Source organism: Epinephelus fuscoguttatus, linkage group LG24 (genome assembly GCF_011397635.1).
Source record: "Epinephelus fuscoguttatus linkage group LG24, E.fuscoguttatus.final_Chr_v1".
Classification (NCBI taxonomy): Eukaryota; Metazoa; Chordata; class Actinopteri; order Perciformes; family Serranidae; genus Epinephelus; species Epinephelus fuscoguttatus.
The window spans coordinates 20,765,912-20,786,209 of NC_064775.1; the positions used below are offsets into that span (position 1 = coordinate 20,765,912).

Below are 20,298 nucleotides of genomic sequence, written 5' to 3' on the forward strand. Positions count from 1 at the left end.
GGTGTTAACCAACCGGAAACAGAAAATAAGACACGGGCAAAACGAGGGAAATGGGGATTGGCTAACAACAAGGGTGTAGTGGGGAACACTAGGGTGGAGCAAACGACACTAATACAGAACAGGTGTGAGAGGAAGACTCTGGGAACATGGAAGGACAAATGAGACTGATGAAGACAGGTGGAAGAGAAAACAGGCAGGAAAACAGACAAAGACAGGAAGTAAAACCAGACATGACACATGAGGAGATAATCTATAAAATAAAACAGGAAGCAGAATAAACATGAATGAATAACATGAAACAAAGAAGAACACAAATGACCATGTTAGGGGTCACTTGTAGAGTCACATCAGCAGACATTAACACCCAATTCCACAGTTCACCTCAGCTGCCTGTTTGGACATCTTTTAAGAAATTGTTTTGATTTTACACCCTACACTTTAATATCTTGATTTAGTCTCTCTGCTTTCACCAACAATGTTGGCAGCTCCTTTTTAGCGAAATAGCACCAAATGGCAGAAAGACAGTGTTAGCGAGAAGTTGGTAAATATAGTTGAGGGCTGAGTTGCTAAAGAGCCAAATATTTTTCACAGGAGTTGGCCAAAACAGAGCTAAAAGAAGAGTGAATATTGAATTCATAACCCACTTGCCAAAATAAGTTGGCATTATATGTTTCTGTAAACCAGCAAAACATTATATATATAGTGACTGTGGTTAGGAAAATATCATGTTTTGACTTGACATACCAGCTTTTGCTGGCACAATCCCAGATGGGAATGCAGCAATATCTCAGTTAAAAGAACACTTTTTGTGGCGCTATTCTTGATAAAGAACAGCACCAGAACGTTGGCTAAAATGCTGCTGAAAAACAGCCATGGGCCGCTAAGACAAAACCAATTTTGTTGTTTGTTGAACGAATTCAACAGTGAATCATGATTTTGCTGTCCATGAACACATTCGTAAAAAAGTACGCAAGAAAACAAACTTTCTTTTTAAGCAACCCAATCATTAGAATAAATGTTTTTGTTGGCGTTTGGCATTGTACATTTCTGCAAACCTTAGATATGTAACACTTGTACATTATTATGTGGAGGATAAGCTGACTTGGTCACTTGGGCATGGTTAGGAAAAGATCATGTTCCGGTTTCAAATGCCCAGTTTTGGTGGCACTATCATGGCTGGAAATGCTCCCAGTGTCTCTAAGGGTGCTTTCAGGCCTAGAGTTGTCTTGCTTTGGTCTGAATGAGGGACTGATTTTGCTACAAAGTTGCATAATTGCCTAGAGTTGGTTTGTATTCTCACGGCAGCATCTACAAGCGGACCAGATCAAATGCCATGTGGGAAAAATCCAGGAAGTAAACAAAACATTGTTCATTGTCATTGTTCATTTTAGTCAAACCATACAGTTTGAAAACGAGGCGCGGCTCCAACTAGAAAACAATGTTTTGATGCACTGGATGCGCTGAGGGCGGCACGGTGGTGTGGTGGTTAGCACTCTCGCCTCACAGCAAGAGGGTTGCCAGTTCGATCCCGGGTGTGGGAGCCCTTCTGTGTGGAGTTTGCATGTTCTCCCCGTGTCAGCGTGGGTTCTCTCCGGGCACTCCGGCTTCCCCCCACAGTCCAAAGACATGCAGATTGGGGACTAGGTTAATTGGTGACTCTAAATTGTCCGTAGGTGTGAATGTGAGCGTGAATGGTTGTTTGTCTCTATGTGTCAGCCCTGCGATAGTCTGGCGACCTGTCCAGGGTGTACCCTGCCTCTCGCCCGATGTAGCTGGGATAGGCTCCAGCCCCCCCGCGACCCTCAAGAGGATGAAGCGGTTAGAAGATGAATGAATGAATGAATGGATGCGCTGAATGTGCATATTAAGGCAGCACAGGAGGAGGCGCTCATTAATAATCCTCCAGGACTGTAACATGCTCATGTTTAACTCAAACAATGTGTAATGCGACTGCAGTTGGTTTGGATCGAGGTTGAAACACATTCTCACCACAGAATTCATTTGTAACCGGACCTAGACCACCTCTTCAAGAAAGTCTTGGTCAGGTCTGAAAGCACCCTAAAACGCAACAGGTTTTTCTGTTTCTTTGTCTCGAACAGTCGTCTGCATCCACCATCCCCTCCACCTCCTGACGAGAAACTCAGCTTATATACAGTACAGGCCAAAAGTTTGGACACACCTTCTCATTCAATGCGTTTTCTTTATTTTCATGACTATTTACATTGTAGATTCTCACTGAAGGCATCAAAACTATGAATGAACACATGTGGAGTTATGTACTTAACAAAAAAAGGTGAAGTAACTGAAAACATGTTTTATATTCTAGTTTCTTCAAAATAGCCACCCTTTGCTCTGATTACTGCTTTGCACACTCTTGGCATTCTCTCCATGAGCTTCAAGAGGTAGTCACCTGAAATGGTTTCCACTTCACAGGTGTGCCTTGTCAGGGTTAATTAGTGGAATTTCTTGCTTTATCAATGGGGTTGGGACCATCAGTTGTGTTGTGCAGAAGTCAGGTTAATACACAGCCGACAGCCCTATTGGACAACTGTTAAAATTCATATTATGGCAAGAACCAATCAGCTAACTAAAGAAAAAGGAGTGGCCATCATTACTTTAAGAAATGAAGGTCAGTCAGTCCGGAAAATTGCAAAAACTTTAAATGTGTCCCCAAGTGGAGTCGCAAAAACCATCAAGCGCGACAACGAAACTGGCACACATGAGGACCGACCCAGGAAAGGAAGACCAAGAGTCACCTCTGCTTCTGAGGATAAGTTCATCCGAGTCACCAGCCTCAGAAATCGCAAGTTAACAGCAGCTCAGATCAGAGACCAGATGAATGCCACACAGAGTTCCAGCAGCAGACCCATCTCTAGAACAACTGTTAAGAGGAGACTGCGCGAATCAGGCCTTCATGGTCAAATAGCTGCTAGGAAACCACTGCTAAGGAGAGGCAACAAGCAGAAGAGATTTGTTTGGGCCAAGAAACACAAGGAATGGACATTAGACCAGTGGAAATCTGTGCTTTGGTCTGATGAGTCCAAATTTGAGATCTTTGGTTCCAGCTGCCGTGTCTTTGTGAGACGCAGAAAAGGTGAACGGATGGATTCCACATGCCTGGTTCCCACTGTGAAGCATGGAGGAGGAGGTGTGATGGTGTGGGGGTGTTTTGCTGGTGACACTGTTGGGGATTTATTCAAAATTGAAGGCACACTGAACCAGCATGGCTACCACAGCATCCTGCAGCGACATGCCATCCCATCCGGTTTGCGTTTAGTTGGACGATCATTTATTTTTCAACAGGACAATGACCCCAAACACACCTCCAGGCTGTGTAAGGGCTATTTGACCAAGAAGGAGAGTGATGGAGTGCTGCGGCAGATGACCTGGCCTCCACAGTCACCGGACCTGAACCCAATGGAGATGGTTTGGGGTGAGCTGGACCACAGAGTGAAGGCAAAGGGGCCAACAAGTGCTAAACACCTCTGGGAACTCCTTCAAGACTGTTGGAAAACCATTTCAGGTGACTACCTCTTGAAGCTCATGGAGAGAATGCCAAGAGTGTGCAAAGCAGTAATCAGAGCAAAGGGTGGCTATTTTGAAGAAACTAGAATATAAAACATGTTTTCAGTTATTTCACCTTTTTTTGTTAAGTACATAACTCCACATGTGTTCATTCATAGTTTTGATGCCTTCAGTGAGAATCTACAATGTAAATAGTCATGAAAATAAAGAAAATGCATTGAATGAGAAGGTGTGTCCAAACTTTTGGCCTGTACTGTACATGTTGTCACAAATACATGCTTTTGAAACAATATAATATATATGAAATGTACAAATGTAGCATATCCGTGGTTTGCGGAAATGTACAATGCCATTGTACATTTTCCTCTGGTGTCTGGGCTGTTTTCAGACAGAAGACAGAGGTTAGAAAATAATTCTCAGCTCGATCCGGTGGAAACAGAGGGTTGATAATCTATAGGTCAAAGATGCAAGCTTGTGTTGTGGCTGGGAGAAGTGTTTTGAACCTGCAGACCAGCTCAGATAGGCAAAATGAATTAGTAATGCTCTCCTCTCTTAACAACTACAATCTGTATGCCCTTCAGCAAGGCACTTAACCACAAGCTGCTTCAATGGCCAGTGGCAGTTGTACCAGCCAGCTCCCAGGTGAGCTTATATGAATGTATAAAAAGGGCTGGATAAGAATATGCATGAGAGATATTCTTCAAAATAAAATGATTGTGGCTTGGGATAAAAGAAAACCAAATAAAATGGGGTTACAGCTTACAGTGGCATCAGTTGCAATTTATTTTTAATCCACCCAAATGCTATTTTAACCCTGAAGTATGAAGAATAGGTATGAAAACACATTCTTATTTTTACCTGTTCATCCAATATGGATCATAATGCCCTCAATCTGAAACTGTTTTTTAACCTCATAAGCTGCTGTGTAAATTGAATTCAAAGGCTTTAAAGCACAGAGCTTAGAATAATGCATACCTCTAAATATATCTAGAGACTTCTCCATATGGTCTCAGACTGTATTATGAATGGAAAATAAAAACAATCTTATTATTTCAGGGATTTCAAATGTGCAGATTTCCAGACTCAGACGCAAACACACACAAATGCAGTAATACAGTGTAGCGTATTGAGGCCCAGGCCCCAGCCTCACTGTACTGTAGGAAAAAAGCGAGAGGAGGATAATTGAAAGTCGACGGAGGAAACACCAAAGCCAAGTAATAATAACTCTGGCGAGCCAAAGAGGAAATGAAGAGAGGCCTCATCTTTGGAACGGACAGTGCAGGACGGGCTGCAGCACTGAATGTCATTATACTGACTGACTGCTGACAGGTAGTCCATTACTCCAAGATGCACACAGAGGACGAGGCGCAAAACCTCTCGCTGACAGGAAATGCAGCTGGGAGGCTAGGAGACGCTTGGAGGGGTGACATCAAAAGGAAAACTAAATTGGGTTGTGATTGTTGTTTACGCCTAAGCCGTGTCTTTTGTTGTGATGCACGCATTTTAATTCCGTAGTCTGGGATGGACACGCAAGACTTAGTGACCTGGGAAATGAAGGAGCGAACGCTGAAATGTTTGACAGACAGCGGATGCTGGAGTTTAAGATCAGTGATGGTGTTCAGCTGAAGTGATGTCATCATTTAAGCCAGAGGCAGCAGCCTGCCCTTCAGGAATACTTTACATTTTATTAAAGCAAATCCAAGCAAGTTTCATTTTGTGTTGATTTTGGCGGCCCTGTGGACAATGCACATGACCGCCTGGAAACATTTTGATCTGACCAACGTGTGCATTTGTTTTTGAAGCGAGAAAAAGAAACACAGTTGTTTGCAAGATGCATACAGTGACGAGATAATGCATCTATTTGTGGCCATGTAACATCAAAGGTATACTTTGACAATTTTTAACCAGCTTTCTATCATAACAGTCTGCTCATCTCCCATCACCTCATCATCTCATCAGCAACATCATCTCTCTATCTCAAACCCAGATCAAACTGTAAAACTAGGCAGCGCTTATCAAACATGAATCAAGATTCTGTTACTATACTGCCCATTTCTCATCTAAAATGTCTTCAGAAACATATTTTAGTGCACCATTTAGCAGTACAGACCAAGTCACTATGTTAACAACAACAATAACTTGTGGGTAAACAACTGGCTATCGATTACAATGGCAGAGTTCAGTCAGCCAACTCATGTCTATTTCAACAGTACAGACAGTAGAGATTGGTGTCTAGACTCTCGCCTCATCGCTCCCTGCAGATATGTTTACATGAAAGAGTGAGCAGCAGTACTGATGCTGGGCAACAACAGCATTGACAAGGCAAAGGGAGAGCTGGCAAGATTTAACAGGTTATGCAGACCACCAAATTGGGAGGGTATGTTTTGTAATTGACATACAGAGAGTGACATATGATGTGCGTGTATGAATCAGTGCAGCTCGAATTGACTGTCTGAACTCGCCTGCAGGCATCAGCAAAGTTCTTACTTTTGTTGTCAATTTCAGTATCATTCAAAGAGACTGAGTTCAACCTCACCCATCTATCTGATGTTTCCACTGTGCTTATTTTATGTACTCGTTCCTTTGACAAACCAAACCTACTGGCATAGAAACTAAGAAATGTACTGCTGTGGATCAGGATGCAGCAAAACATATTCAAGCCACCTTAAAAATCAATATCAGTGTAAGTGTATACTATAGTAGATGATCTGCTCTGTAATACCTTACACGCTAACCAATCGAGGCCACAGAAGTGCAGAAATGAAGTGTTTTGCTGTGTAAAATGATTGTTTTTGTCAGTGGAGTCTGGTAGTTTTGATATAATGGCTTCAATTCCCCGGTGGAAAAAGGCTGTCTTAAGATAAAGCGATGAAAGTACAATGGCATGCAAAAGTTTGGGCACCCCGGTCAAAATTTCTTTTACTGTGAATGTTTAAGTAAGTAGAGGATGAACTGATCTGAAGTTAAATATGAAACACCATGTAAGTTTGGGCACCTCGAGACATTTGAGCTCTCAGACAACTTTTAACAGGGTTTCAGACCTTATTAGCTTGTTAGGGCTCTGGCTTGTTCACAGTCATTGTTAGGAAAGGCCAGGTGATGCAAATCTCAAAGCTATATAAATAATCTGAAACCTGAAACCTTGTCCCAACAATCAGCAGCCATGGGCTCCTCTAAACAGCTGCCTAGCACTCTGAAAACTGAAATAACTGATGCCCACAAAGCAGGAGGGTATAAGAAGATAGCAAAGTGTTCTAAAGAAGCTGTTTCCTCAGTTTGTAATGCAATTGAGAAATGGCAGTTAACAGGAACTGTGGAGATCAAGTTGAGGTCTGGTGGTGCACTGTTCTATTGTGCAGTGACACCTGTACAAATATGACCTTCATGGGAGAGACATCAAGAAGAGACAAAAAAGGGTACAGAATTTCATAAAGGAGAAAACCTGTCCAACTGTTAAACATGGGGGTGGATTGATCATGCTTTGGGATTGTGTTGCAGCCAGTGGCACGGGGAACATTTCACAGGTAGAGAGAAGAATGGATTCAGTTAAATTCTAGCAAATTCTGGAAGCAAATATCACACCATCTGTAAAATAGCCGAAGATGAAGAAGAACGGCTTCAACGGGAACACTCCTCAAAGTCCACAATGGACCACCTCAAAGGAGCAAGCTGAATCTGTAGTAGTAAATCTGTAGATAGACCTCAAAAGAGCAGTGCATGCATGACAGTCCAAGAATCTCACAGAGCTAGAAACTTTTTGCAGGAAGAATGGGTGAAAATCTCCCGAACAAGAATTGAAAGACTCTTAGCTGGTTCCAAAAAGTGTTCAGAAGCTGTGATACTTGTCAAAGGGGGTGCTACTAAGCACTGACCATGTAGGGTGACCAAACTGTCACTGCGCCAAGCTGGATCTGTCGACACCTCCCCCTGCTGCGCCGCCACACCCATCTCAGCGCACCTCGGTCTGCCAAACTACAAAACTGTAGTTTTGTAGTGTTGCGCTGCTCGAAACTAGCTCTGCGCAGGGTTGCCACCCTGCGCCACCCTGCGCTGCACCAGGAAACTAGAGCCCACTCAGTCACTTAGCAGGATAGACGCCCTGTAGTTAGTATTCATTTTTATTATGACGACAGACAGCAGGTTATCAACTGCCATGGAGTCATCCTAAAATAAGCCTGGAAATAGTCATGATAGAGGGGAAGCTGGTGGTACTTCCTGTGATCCACCCTCTTTTTAGGGTCTTATGTACCCACACGGATCTCTGTTTCCCTGTGCCCAACAAACTATTTGCTGACAGCTTCTCACCCACAGCCACAGCTACAGCAAGTACCCTCTGCCTCAACATTTTCGGAACTTGCTACGAATTACTGTGAAGTAAAAAACTCATGTTTTGCAACGTGTTTCATAAATAGACATATTATGTAGTTTCCAGCCTAGGAGGAGTTCATATAAAGACGTCAGTATTACATTGAGACTGTTTCATAACCATTTAAAAACTCCTTATAGCTGCTTTAAGCTTTAGTGGGATGGCATCCCAAACAAAACACCATGCTGCATATTAATACCTCACAAATGACTACAACTATTATTATGACACAAAAAGAGACAGTGAGTGTATTAATTATCTGGGGACAAAGCTGCCACATAGATAGTCTCAATATTAAAGTAAAGCTGAATCAATACATCACCTCTCACCCATTATCACTGTGAAATTTGCTGCGTTTTATTATGCATGCTGTTAAATCATTAAAATCACATTTTCCTGGTTTGCTCTGCTGCTGAAAGACAAGGTAACACACACAGAGACACACACCCACACACCCACAGGAGTAAATATCATTTCTGCCATTGGGGCTGAAAACTATAGAGCAAGATGAATGAGACGTACAAAGTCGAGGTCGTCTCCAGCTGTGCGGCGTCTTCAGATTTTGTTTGTACTTTGCAAAGTGATGCATGTGCCTCGTCTTTTCTTTCTGCTGTGATCGACTTCTCTTTCAAAGTGCGACACAAGACACTTCAGAACTCATTATCGTTTGTATTACTCTCTGAGACACTGTCATATAAAATACAGGATTGATGCATTTACCAGTCGAACTATGCATTTTGCAGTATACTTGCTGTCAGCAGGGTAAATGCTGGAGCACATGGCCTCTCGGTAAAGGAGATGAATATGTAAAGGAGATATCTGCTTGTTTACCTTTTCATGCCCATATTCAACATCACTTAAGATGTACGCTCTTTTCTTTATTTGCCCAAATAACCTCCTATATATTCAGCACTGACATTATTTTGCATGCTAATACAACCTAAATAAATGAACTTTTGCAGTAATTACTGTAGAATCTGGATGTTTAATTATGTCTAAAGCAAATTGGAGTGACACATTTTGGTAACTAAGCTGCCTCCTGCCTTGTTTGAATGATCTCTCTGTCACTTTTATCAAAGATCCTGTTGTGAATGTAATTGTGTCTAATTGTAGTAGAATCACAATGCCAGTCAAGAAAAAGCTATATTTTCTTTGCCTCTGGTTTACAGCCCCTGGTCACAAACTTTAATTCTTCAACATCTAAAAATCAGCTACAGGGCAATCAAGCTCTTCTTTGCAATAAAGACAGCAGAACAAGGTGGCTAATATATAATAACTTGAGATTGCTAAAAACGAAGGCTCCGTGTGGGTGTTTGAAACATCACTTAAACATTGCTGTGTGTCATTATGTTCAATTCAGAACTATATTTAAGGGTTATTTTGACCAGCTGCTATTGTCCTATTGTCACCCCTCTTTTATTATAGGAGCTGACGTTAGTCTATAGAAAAGAACAAACTGGTGGCTCGCTCTGCAGAATGAAGTAAACAATGTTGGTATTTTAAGGACAATGTTAACATATTTTCATGTTTTAAAGCCTTTGCACACCACTTTTTAGGCTGTTTTATGATGTTCAATAATAAATACGACCTTACAACACATTTTCACTTCGACCTTGTCACATATCGATGTTTGGTCCAGGACTTTCCACGTCAAGATATGACGTGCAAGGTACCCTGGGTGTGTTGTTTTTTGATGTTCTGGGATGCCATGTGAAGTTCTGCCTGTTACATGCATTGTCTGTTTTCAAAATACAGTGTACAGGTTGCATACAGTCTCTTTCAAAATAAATACACTGCGTTTTCCTTCAACAACAGTGGTTACGTTTACTTCTGTCCTGCCACATTTCACCCTGACGCTGCCAAGCACCATTAAACTATATCAGCAACCAGCCACGTATCATGCTGACGTTAAAGGATGGCTTTTTTTTGTCAGTGTCTAATGCTGCAAGTCACTGCCTAAGCACCGCATTTCAACGACTTCGGAAGTTAGACCAGGTTGGGCCTCACGTTCTATCGGTAGTGTTTATACACTGACTCCAAAACTTAAGTCTGTCATTAATCGTCCCACCTTGTCATAAGTCAGTTTTCCATGGATTTCTTAATATAAAGCAGATATAGGTGCTATATAAATGCTGTGAAAGTAACAAAACACCCAGTCCACAGAGAAATTCAGACTGTATTCAAAGACTGTGCCTTTAAATGAGTCAGCAGGACTTCTGTGAAGTTGTGATGTCATAATTATACTATGCAGTTTTACGCAAGGCTACTCAAGGAGGCTGGGACATGCTCTTTAGCAAAACACACCGACGCTGTCGTGCTAGGGGCTATTGCTGCCCCTAGCACACACCGGATACGTTGTGCAGGTAGTCAAGAGATGACCACGCAAAATTATTACTACTTTTACTGAAAGTACTGAATATACTTCCTTCACCTTTGCCTACAATCATGTATAGAACTCCTAATTAAACTTGACTTCTCACCTGGAGAGCTGATCTCCAGAGCTGTGACTCACAAGGCAACATCTTCCATTCTTTGTCAAACATGTCAAACAGTCCGGCTGCCATAGGAACAGAGACAAAGAGCTGCTATAGGAGCTGGTATGTACAAGCAGAGAGTGAATGAGGGGAAAATGCATTTAATTCTGACAAAAAAAAGATGTATTTTTACGTCAATTTGCAGTATTGTACCAACGTAGTGCATTTAATTTCGAAAGGAAATGTATACAAATGGTGCATTTCCTGTGTATTTTGAAAACAGACAATGCATGTAACAGGCTGAAGATGACACGGCGTCCTACTGTCAACAACCAATGCACCCAGGGTACCTTGCACATCGCATCATGGAAAGAACATGACCAAACGTCGATATGTGACGAGGTCAGAGTGAGAATGTGTTGGTGTGCAAAGTTTCTGTGTGCAACAATTTGTATCAGACAGATTCAAAAACACATACAAAGTACATGGACTTGGTGTGCAAAGGTCTTTAGCCCCCTCACTGCCAATCAACTTTACCTACAAGCATCTTTCAAAGCAGACTTTTGCATGTGTGTTTTCCTGCAGCTCCTTCAGGGCAGCCATTGACTTCCATTCATTACAGCAGAGCATGAAAAAGAAGTCACAGACATCTGCCCGAGGTTGGTGATGCATCATAGTTAAAACAATGGAGGATGTCACATCATTGCTGTGTCATTTTAAAATGATTTCTCCCTTGCATTATCATGTACTGATAATGTAAGTTTGAAAAAAGGGAAAAAAACTACAATAGACATGCTCTTCAATGTGATGGATTACTTCAAGAATCTTTCAATACAAGCTGATTTTTACACTGTAGTGAAAGTAATAGCTGCCCAGAAGGTAGGAAGTGCACATTCAAAAATCGAAAACACTACAGTATGCTTTAGGAAAGCAGTCAGTAGCTATGCAAGGTATAATTGATTTGTGCTAAATGGGCTAAAACATACAGCAACACTGCTATGGTCCATTAAGATGGATTAACTGGAAGAAAAAAAACAAGTGCATAATAGGAAAAAAAACTATGAACTTCACTGGAATGCCAATAAAGTGTTATCAATAGATGCTCAGGTGCAAATAGCTTGTTACCATTGCCTGCTGAGTGGGTGCAAGCTAATTACTGGATGTCAAGCTGGAGAGTGGATAGTGGGGAGTCAAATGCTCTTCAGGTGCAAATTTTCACACTGGCGCTACATGGCATGTGATACTATTGTGTGATTGCTTAGGGCAATGTGTGAGGGCGGACTATAAATTCCTCTGTTAGGACTGTGAAACAATATCTGCTCGATTTGGAACCAAAAATTTATAACCGTGTATCTGGAGGCTGTTTTTCTCAGGGGAATATTGACACATATATGGGTGCAAATAAAGATGAATACATTTGTAATGATTATGGGTAGAAGCACATATGTTCTATTACCTAATGTAGGTCAGGTAAGCTTGAATGAAGTGGTTTACACATGAGATGGGTATGAATACACAAGTACTTGATTTGGATGTACTCCTTTAACTTAAAGTAGTAATCACTACCCAATCCCATGCGGACAAGACTTTTATATACATATTTTTTTACAGTTTAAAATGGGTAAAATCTTATTTCCTTTTCAGACAGAGTCGAACCATTTCATTGTCGGTATGAGTTTGTTGGGACCATTAAACCGCCTGGTTTTGGATGTTAGCCACTGCAGCTGTGTTAGCTTGTGCTAACTGGGCAGAGGTTGATATGACCAGGAAGAGAGTAGCTACGGAGATGGTCCTTCAGTGCTACATCTCACCGAATGTAACAGCAGTAACAGAAAGTTTGCTGATTTTAGGTATGTTTGAATTTATGGTTTAACAATCTAATTGAATCATGGTTGTTCGATGAATAAATATATATTGCACTTGTTAAACGTTGCTGACCAATTAACATTCCTATCCTTGTGTTAGATTTTTTTAAAATGTATTAATTTACTTATTTTTTGCGTGTACTTGAGTACTCTATAATAATTTAGTGTGAGTACTTGAATACGGAAAATACTAGAAATGCCCATCCCTAGTTAATACACTAAATGTTGAAAGTATGTGGTCTTCTAGTTTGTAGCTGTTTTACATGGCTCAGGTTCAGCCCTTCATTCACTGGGATTTATATCAATGCTACTATTAATGCTGTCTAATATCTTAGACATTAGTGTTAAGGCCATTGCCTGTTTCAACATGACAGTAGGGGTTTCACAGAATGGTTGACTGATCGACTATCAAAACCATTAGTCAACACTGTGCAGCATCGTTACAGACTAATTGCTCATCTGTGGCTTTAGCACTGTGTAGTAATAAAGCACTTGTAATGCATCTAGAAATAGAATAGAAATAGAAAGAACTTTATTAATCCCCGAAGGGAAATTCAGCTGTCCAGCAGCTCACATCTACAGCAAATATGCAGCTGGGGATGGCAAGACATAGTTTAATGTTTGACTTGAAGGGCTTACTGATGCTCAGTGTTTGAGCCTCCTCTACTCTGTGCTCATTTTGTTCATGTTGGCGCACGTTATCTAAAAGCTAATGAATCAAGACGAAACAGAGCAGAGAATTGTTAATATATAATAAAATATAGAAGTGAAAATAGTAATAAGAATTCTTTGTCCACACATAAAATGTCAATTTAAAGGTAAAATATTGCGTAGCCTTGTTTGTTGTGTGAAATGTTTGACTCTGCCCTATAGTGCCACCTACTGGCTGTGTCTTCGCCAGCATAAAGGATGCATGGTAGAATGAGGGCAATGACATTTACAACGTTTGAAATGGACGTATCTATTTTCCTACTTAACGGGAGTATAAATAAGCCTTTACACTGTGCAGTGGGGGGCACTGATGCAGCAGACCAAACGAAATGTGGCTGTATGTACCAATGCTCAACGACAATCAACAGTCTAGAAATACTTTACCAGAGCAGATAAAACAGCCAGCTGTAATACATACAAGACGACCCTAAAGTACAACAACAGGGCTATGGATAACCATTTAAAGCTACACCTGCTTATTGCTAGCACTAGCAGTAGCAACGTTAGGAGAAGTACCAACAGAGTGAACAAAGTAGGCAGACAACAACTGGAGAATTCTCCAAACATCCAATCACTGACCACAGAAAAAGGAAAATAACAGGTCTGTTGGTAAATTTCATTGGGACGGATATTTGACTGCTTGCTGCAGTGTCTGAAGATAGCTTTAGGGACATCAATCATTTTATCAGACGAGGCTATATCATCCTCTCACATGCTGAGCTGTGGAACACCATTAAGCAACACTATGATTAACTGCAACCACAATTCACATCTAAGCATCTAGCATCTACCTCCCATGATTAATCGACTACTTTTTTGGAGTACTTGATAACTACTAAAATGCAGCAGTCATAGATGCCACTGTGCACAAAGCCAGCTCAATAAAGCAATGGTTTCCCTCATTTGGATTGACCAACTCTTCTGCGATGAATTGGAACGCCAGTGCAAGGCAGAGCTTATCACCTAATATCAGCACCCAACCCCACTAATGCTCTTGTGGCTGAATTGGAGCAAATCCCTGCAGCCATGGTCCAAAATCTTATGGAAAGCCTTCCCAGAGGAGAGGAGGCTGTTACAGCAGCAGATTAATGCTCATGGTGTTGGAATGGGTGTAATATTTGCGAATCCACTTGTTTATATCGCCAGTCTACATCTCTGAGAGCCCTCCAGTTTTCAAGGCTTTCCTGTCCAATATCAGTCAGAGATGTATGTCAGAGAGCAATGCTGGGTATTAAGGAAGTACCTGTGCCATGTGACCACAGGGTCAGGAGATCCGGAGGTGATGCAAGTAAAGGTGACTGATTCCTGGTAGTCGGCTGTGGCATTGAAGGATGGCTGGAACACTGACAACACCGGAGGGACTGCAGACACAAACACAGAGCAGAACATAACACAATCAGACAGTCATTAGTCTGTAGACCCTGAGAGTTAATAGGATGAATCACTAAAATCTGACTATATTCTAAAAGAAATATCACTCCCTATTGAGCCAGATGGTGAAAGCTCACATTTTCAAATGGATTAAATTGGCCTTGCGAGTGGCCTGTAAGCACTCACTGAAAATGCTACTTCTGTTGGTAATCCTATGGGGATTTCAAATAACATTTTGACCCAGCTTTGGTAACAACACAAAGGAGCTGAACACAGTGATGTGAAACCATAATACTATTGTCTGATTCAGAAATGCTCGGCTAAATCCATATAAACAATGGCGAGACAGAAAATGTGTTTCGACATCAAAAACAACTGCACCATCTATGAATAACAGTGCTGTTTCTTTTGTGAATAAACTATTCAGTCCCTGTCAAGTGCTCCAGCTCCCGCTATTGTCTGTCTTGTCGGGCCAATTTCTGATGCGTCAAAATTAGAAGTGCTTCATTGCTGGGATTTTAAGGTTAGTGGTTTGAAAGACATGAATACAAACTGAAAAACCTTGTGCTCTCTAAGGTGACTAGAGAGATAAATAATTTGACTGAAAAACTAGTACTTGTTCCAGGACTCCGCTTTCACACATCATGTTCTTGAGCCATGCTGATAACTATTATACTGATATTATTATAATGATGTTTGTGCTTAAATGTGATGGTCTATAACTGTCCATGTTGCACATAAATGCAAACAGCATACATATAAATACAGCGTGTCTCGCTAATCTTCTGCAAACAGCAGTATTGATAAACAGCAGAGGCTTTGATGACTTTATCAAGAGTATATGTTGAGCGTTGTCAGAAACACGCAGCGTGTCCCTGTCATCTTGTCATTCAGTAAAAAGAGAGCAGACCCAGCCTTTTCTCCGTTTGCCTTTGCAGTGACAAGGGAATGACAGCTTTATGGCACGAGCATGTTTATCAGGCGTTGCAGTCCATTTCTCAAGCCTGCACTTACGCCGTACTTCTGCTCCCACTATAAGTGCTCTGCTGTGGCTCTCTTCAATCTCAGGGCATGATTAAGCATGTTGGGAGCGGCTTATTGGAGCTCTGGAGCGTTTGCTCCCCCAGTTTGTTTCCATCGGGCAGGTGAGAATAATGACACTCAAATAACTGCACCACCTGAACAGATGGAGTGGAAACTCATATTTCAGTACAACAGAAGAAAAAGTAACGAAAAATTGAGCATAGCATTAGTTCTGCAGGACATGATGTCAAGCTCAGCTCACATCTCAGCTACATCAGCTGATCTCAGACAGCCCAATCAACTGATGAAGCAGCTGATAGATCACATGATTCCCTTCTATGCAACCACTTGGTGAATCTCATTCAGGGCACCCTATTTAAACTGCCTACTTTTGCTGCTTCCTCTGCATGCCCCTTTGCAACCCGCCTCCATCCCAGCTCCTCCTTTTCATGCTGTGTCTGATTTATCAGTGTCATTTCTGTTTTTCATTGATGCTGGCTCTGTTCTGTTCCCAGGGGTCTTTGCTGCTGCTCTCCCTGCCTTAGGCTTTCCGTGTAGGCGCATGGAAGAGCAGGGGAGTTCGCTCTATCTGCCTCAGGCTTTCCTCATTTGCACGCGGAAGGGTAGAGAGGTGTGCTCTCTCTGCCTTAGGCTTTTAACACCATGTAGGCGCATGGAAGAGCAGGGGAGTTCACTCTATCTGCCTCTGGAAATAAAGTTTTCTCTGACTGAACTGTAGTTTGCTCTGATGATCATATTGAGCTCACATGGAGAAATTTCTCTAAAAAGGTATAAGGAGGACACAAACTGACTTTAAATCATAGTGGCAATTAATCATTATGTCAGTGGATACATCTAAGTTATCTTAAGTCTATGTAAGTACAGTTAAATGCATATTTCAAGTATAAAATATAATACCTGCATCGTATCTTAGTCTTGTACTCAAAAGTGGAAAACATAGTGATCTAAAAGTATGATGTTAAGTTCACTTAAAGAGAACTTGCAAGTATACTTCTGCTACATGAGAGGCCTTGGCAAGGTCAAGGTCAAGGTCAAGACAAGGGCAGCCTGAACTCCAACCACATCCCACAACAACATTTCAGATAATATGACACATACTGTTTCTCACCTAAATGTTATATGGCACCAAGTGAGAAGCAAGGACTCCAAAGCTCCCAAAGGATGGAGTTTGTGGTCCTGGCTGACTGGGAACAGGTGGAAAGCTACAGTGTGTTGATAAAATTATTAAAACCTCTGCTATCTGTAATTGTGATAGTCGCATTATTAGTATGTTATGTTATCCCTCGTGCTAAAGCTATGATCGGTTTAGAGCCCTGCGCGGGACTGTTTTCTTCATCCCGCTCCCGCTGAATTTCTGACCATTACCGCCCGCAACCGCAACGTGTGTGTTACACTCCCGCCTGCACCCGCAATGTGTATGTCCACTCCCGTCCGCTCCCGCAAAACTCTGAGAATTTATGCCTACACAATAATAGAGATGCATTGATTCTGTGTCTTCTCCCGTCCCGCAGAAGAAAACAATCATTTTATAAGTTATTAATAAAGTGATTCATGGGGCTGCATGTCTTTTGACGCACTGGTCAGGAATAGCGCTCCTATTTCGTTGTTTTCATTTAGTTTTTAATGAAATAAAGGCTGTTTCATATTCTCTTCTCTTCCTCTGTATTTTATTTATTTTTCTACCTTTATATAATCATGCAGTGATTGAGGTTAAGGTCTCTTTTCTAAGAGAGACCTGAATAAGAAACATTAATGAGATAAAGATAAAGCCTATGCTCAATAACACCGGCATCATCACGCCTCTTTATGTAATTAACAAATAGCAATGAGAGTAGGCTGTGAGTAGCTCAAATAAAAACACTAATAAATAACATAAAATAAACAAAGTTAACGAATGAAACGAATGAATTTAACAAATGAATTTAACAAATGAATCACTTAGCCATAATATTGCTGTAGAGGAAGAGAATGTTGCTGACCAACTGCAGTCCCAATCCCGTGCGTCTCTCTTCCAAGATGAGCCCACAGACACTGAAGGCCCGCTCTGAAGGCGCACTGGATGCGGGGATACTGAAGATGAAACGCGCCAGCTTTGAGAGCGCTGGGAAGTAGAGGGCTCAGTGCGCCTTCAGACCTTGTTTGAGCTTCTTTTCCACATCATTTGTTAACTCCATCCTGTCGCTATAGGCTACATCCGATCCTGCAGTGTTTTTTTTAGCCGCCTGATCCCGCCCGCAGCAAAGTTCAAACCGCCTGCTCCCGCAAGATTTGGGTTGAGTCCCGCAGGACCCGGCGGGACCCAATCCCAATGCAGCCCTCTAGATTGGTTCTCTGATTAAGTCTACAATTAGCCAATGCGTACAATTATCATAGGTGCCATTGTTATTTTAGTGAGCATGAAATACTCAAGGGGAGATGATTTAATGAAAATCATTAACATAATGGAAAGGTAATCAACAATCCAATAGAAATTATGTAATTATGTAAAATCTTTGCAGCATTTAACACTTACATAATGGAAATGTTTAGGCCCCTGTGCCACGTGCCACAAAGCAGAAAGACTTGTGAGGTAATCTTACATTTTATCCCTGGTCACGATATCACAAGCACAAGTGCCTTACATGACATATACTCTTTGTCAGTGTGTAACAAGCTGTGAGTGCTTTACTTGATGCCCAAGGACATGACTAGATAAGATGGCCCAAACTGCTTTGCCATCCCTCTGATGATAGTTAAAGATCCCTGACCTCAGCTGTTGTCAGTGAGTATAAGTATCTGACATCTCCCGTGGGTAGTGCTCACTCTTTGCACTCAGCTCATTCTTGAGTGTTTGTTGCGAGTCCATCTGCAGATGCTAAATGAAACTTTCGGAAAGACAAGTTTCTCTGACTCTATGTGTTTTGTCTCATAGATATTGCCACCACAATACTTTTATGTGTACTGTCTAAAACTTGGGCTACAAGTATAGAACTAGTAAACTGACAGTATGTATATGTTTACTTGTTAGTGTGGTTCCCAGTATAGTTATAGTAGATGTAAACTGGTCATGAAGTCAGAGTTTACTACTCTTACACTTCAAAACTGAAAAGTGGGCCAATTTAGTCCCAATAAGTATATAAGTAGTACACACATATACTACTAGTGCAGTAACATTGCATACTTACTACATAAAGTGTACTTGAGAAATAAACTTGAACTTTACTTAAATATACTACATAAAATGAACTTAAAGTATCTTGTTTTTTGTTAGGGACATCAATGAAATACCTTCAGTAAGATCACAATGATTCAGAAATCATGAAAACATTTGCAGCATTGTCTACATTTGAGCAACCATCTAGCATCTATCCAATCTACTTTAGATGAAACCACGCTAACTTCCATATGAGAAAAGCCTCAACAGCTGCCCTTCCCCTTCAGTTGTTGCTGTGCCAAAAAGTTAACATTACTAAAGGCCTTTGAGCTGACTGAATTACAATAAGCTAAGAAAAAGGACACTTCCTGTCACTTTCCCAGCTAGCTATACAGGCTAAAGTTATCGTTATCCTGAAGACTTGCCTTACCTGCCAGTTCTAATTTTCTAAATGATAAGCTGATGATACACATATTACAGCCTCTATACTTGATTCAAGCTGTTATATCTGAAGCAGAGTCCTGCATCGGGTCGAGTACCCACGGGTATCCAATGGGTACCCTGGAAAGAAACGTTGTGTAATGGGTGATTAATGGGTACAGGCTAGAGGCCGTCTCTCTCCACAGGGTTCAACGCTAAAGTTTTTTTTCACTTGCCCGGTCGGACAAGTTGGTCAGAGATCTACTTGCCCCAAGTCAGTTTTTACTTGCCCTATAAAAATTGTTTAATTTAAGCAGCTATCAGTTAACAAAGACTGCAGTTATTTTTATGTTATGTAATCTTTATTCACACTGTATTTATTAATTAAAACAACACGTCATGTATTGTAGCTTAATTCCTACACAAATGACAGTGTCAGGGCTTAAAGTGAAAAATTTGTCAATTGTTCTCCGTCTATAATTTTGCGCCCTTCTTGAGCCATGCCCACCTCATTTATTTTTCACCCCTCTCTCCAGTTCTGCTGTATTAACACCGGGTTTAATATACTTTGCTTCCATCTCTCTGCCCTGCTCTACTCTACTTCAACGCTACTTAGCTCTCTCTCTACTCTACCAGTAGACTACCACATCCACCTGTTGCACAAAACGCACACAGCAGTGTTTCCCCTAGGATGGAGTTGTAGCAGCGGAGGTGAAGCACACGCATGAAAAATAATTTTCACATGTGTGAAACTTTTTTGTATGCTTGCAAAGCACAGCCTGCTGGGATGTTTCTATGTATCTACTGGCACCAGAAGGGCTCTTTAGGACTAAGTACATACAGTACATGTGGGCACAGCATGAGCAGGTGAAATGTCTGTCTAGCTTACATATGAGGTGTCTCAAGATTTAGGAACATACAATTTTATTGAATATAATAAAGTAAAAAGTCACTTGACATGCTGCTGTTTTGTGCTATGACCTATTTAAGTGTTGGAAGTTGTTATTTACGTGACAACGCCTGAACGCAACACAAGCTCAGCATGAGTGCCATACTGAGCTGCTGTGCGAGCAGCGTGTTTGTCTGTGCGTAACAGCAGTCTGTTGGTTATTTACACAGTGTCCATAACAATAACTTTGTCAGCTGACAAACTGCACCGGGCTCGGGTCAGGTTTAGTCAGGAAAATGTGGCCCGAGCCCCTCTAGCGTGATCACCTGTGTGTGGCGGAACTCCGCCGTGCGTGATACAGAGAGCAGAGCAGAATTGTTAACGCGTGACCATGTAGAGACAGAAATGACACGATGGCATAACACCATAAATAGTATGTTGTTATGTTATTATATGAAGCGTCCGTTGCACAAAATAATATCAATGGGGGCTGTGGGCAG

General features: G+C 41.4%; 1 protein-coding gene across 2 annotated transcripts in view; it reads right to left on the bottom strand.

Annotated features, from left to right (window-relative positions):
• LOC125884972 (neural cell adhesion molecule 2-like) overlaps positions 1-20,298 on the bottom strand; it is a 521,830-nt gene that overhangs the window by 107,036 nt on the left and 394,496 nt on the right. For both annotated transcript variants that reach the window (XM_049570309.1, XM_049570308.1), the window contains exon 6: positions 14,185-14,302. In XM_049570309.1, the coding sequence (XP_049426266.1) occupies positions 14,185-14,302 (118 nt within the window). The remainder of the gene's footprint in view (positions 1-14,184; positions 14,303-20,298) is intronic.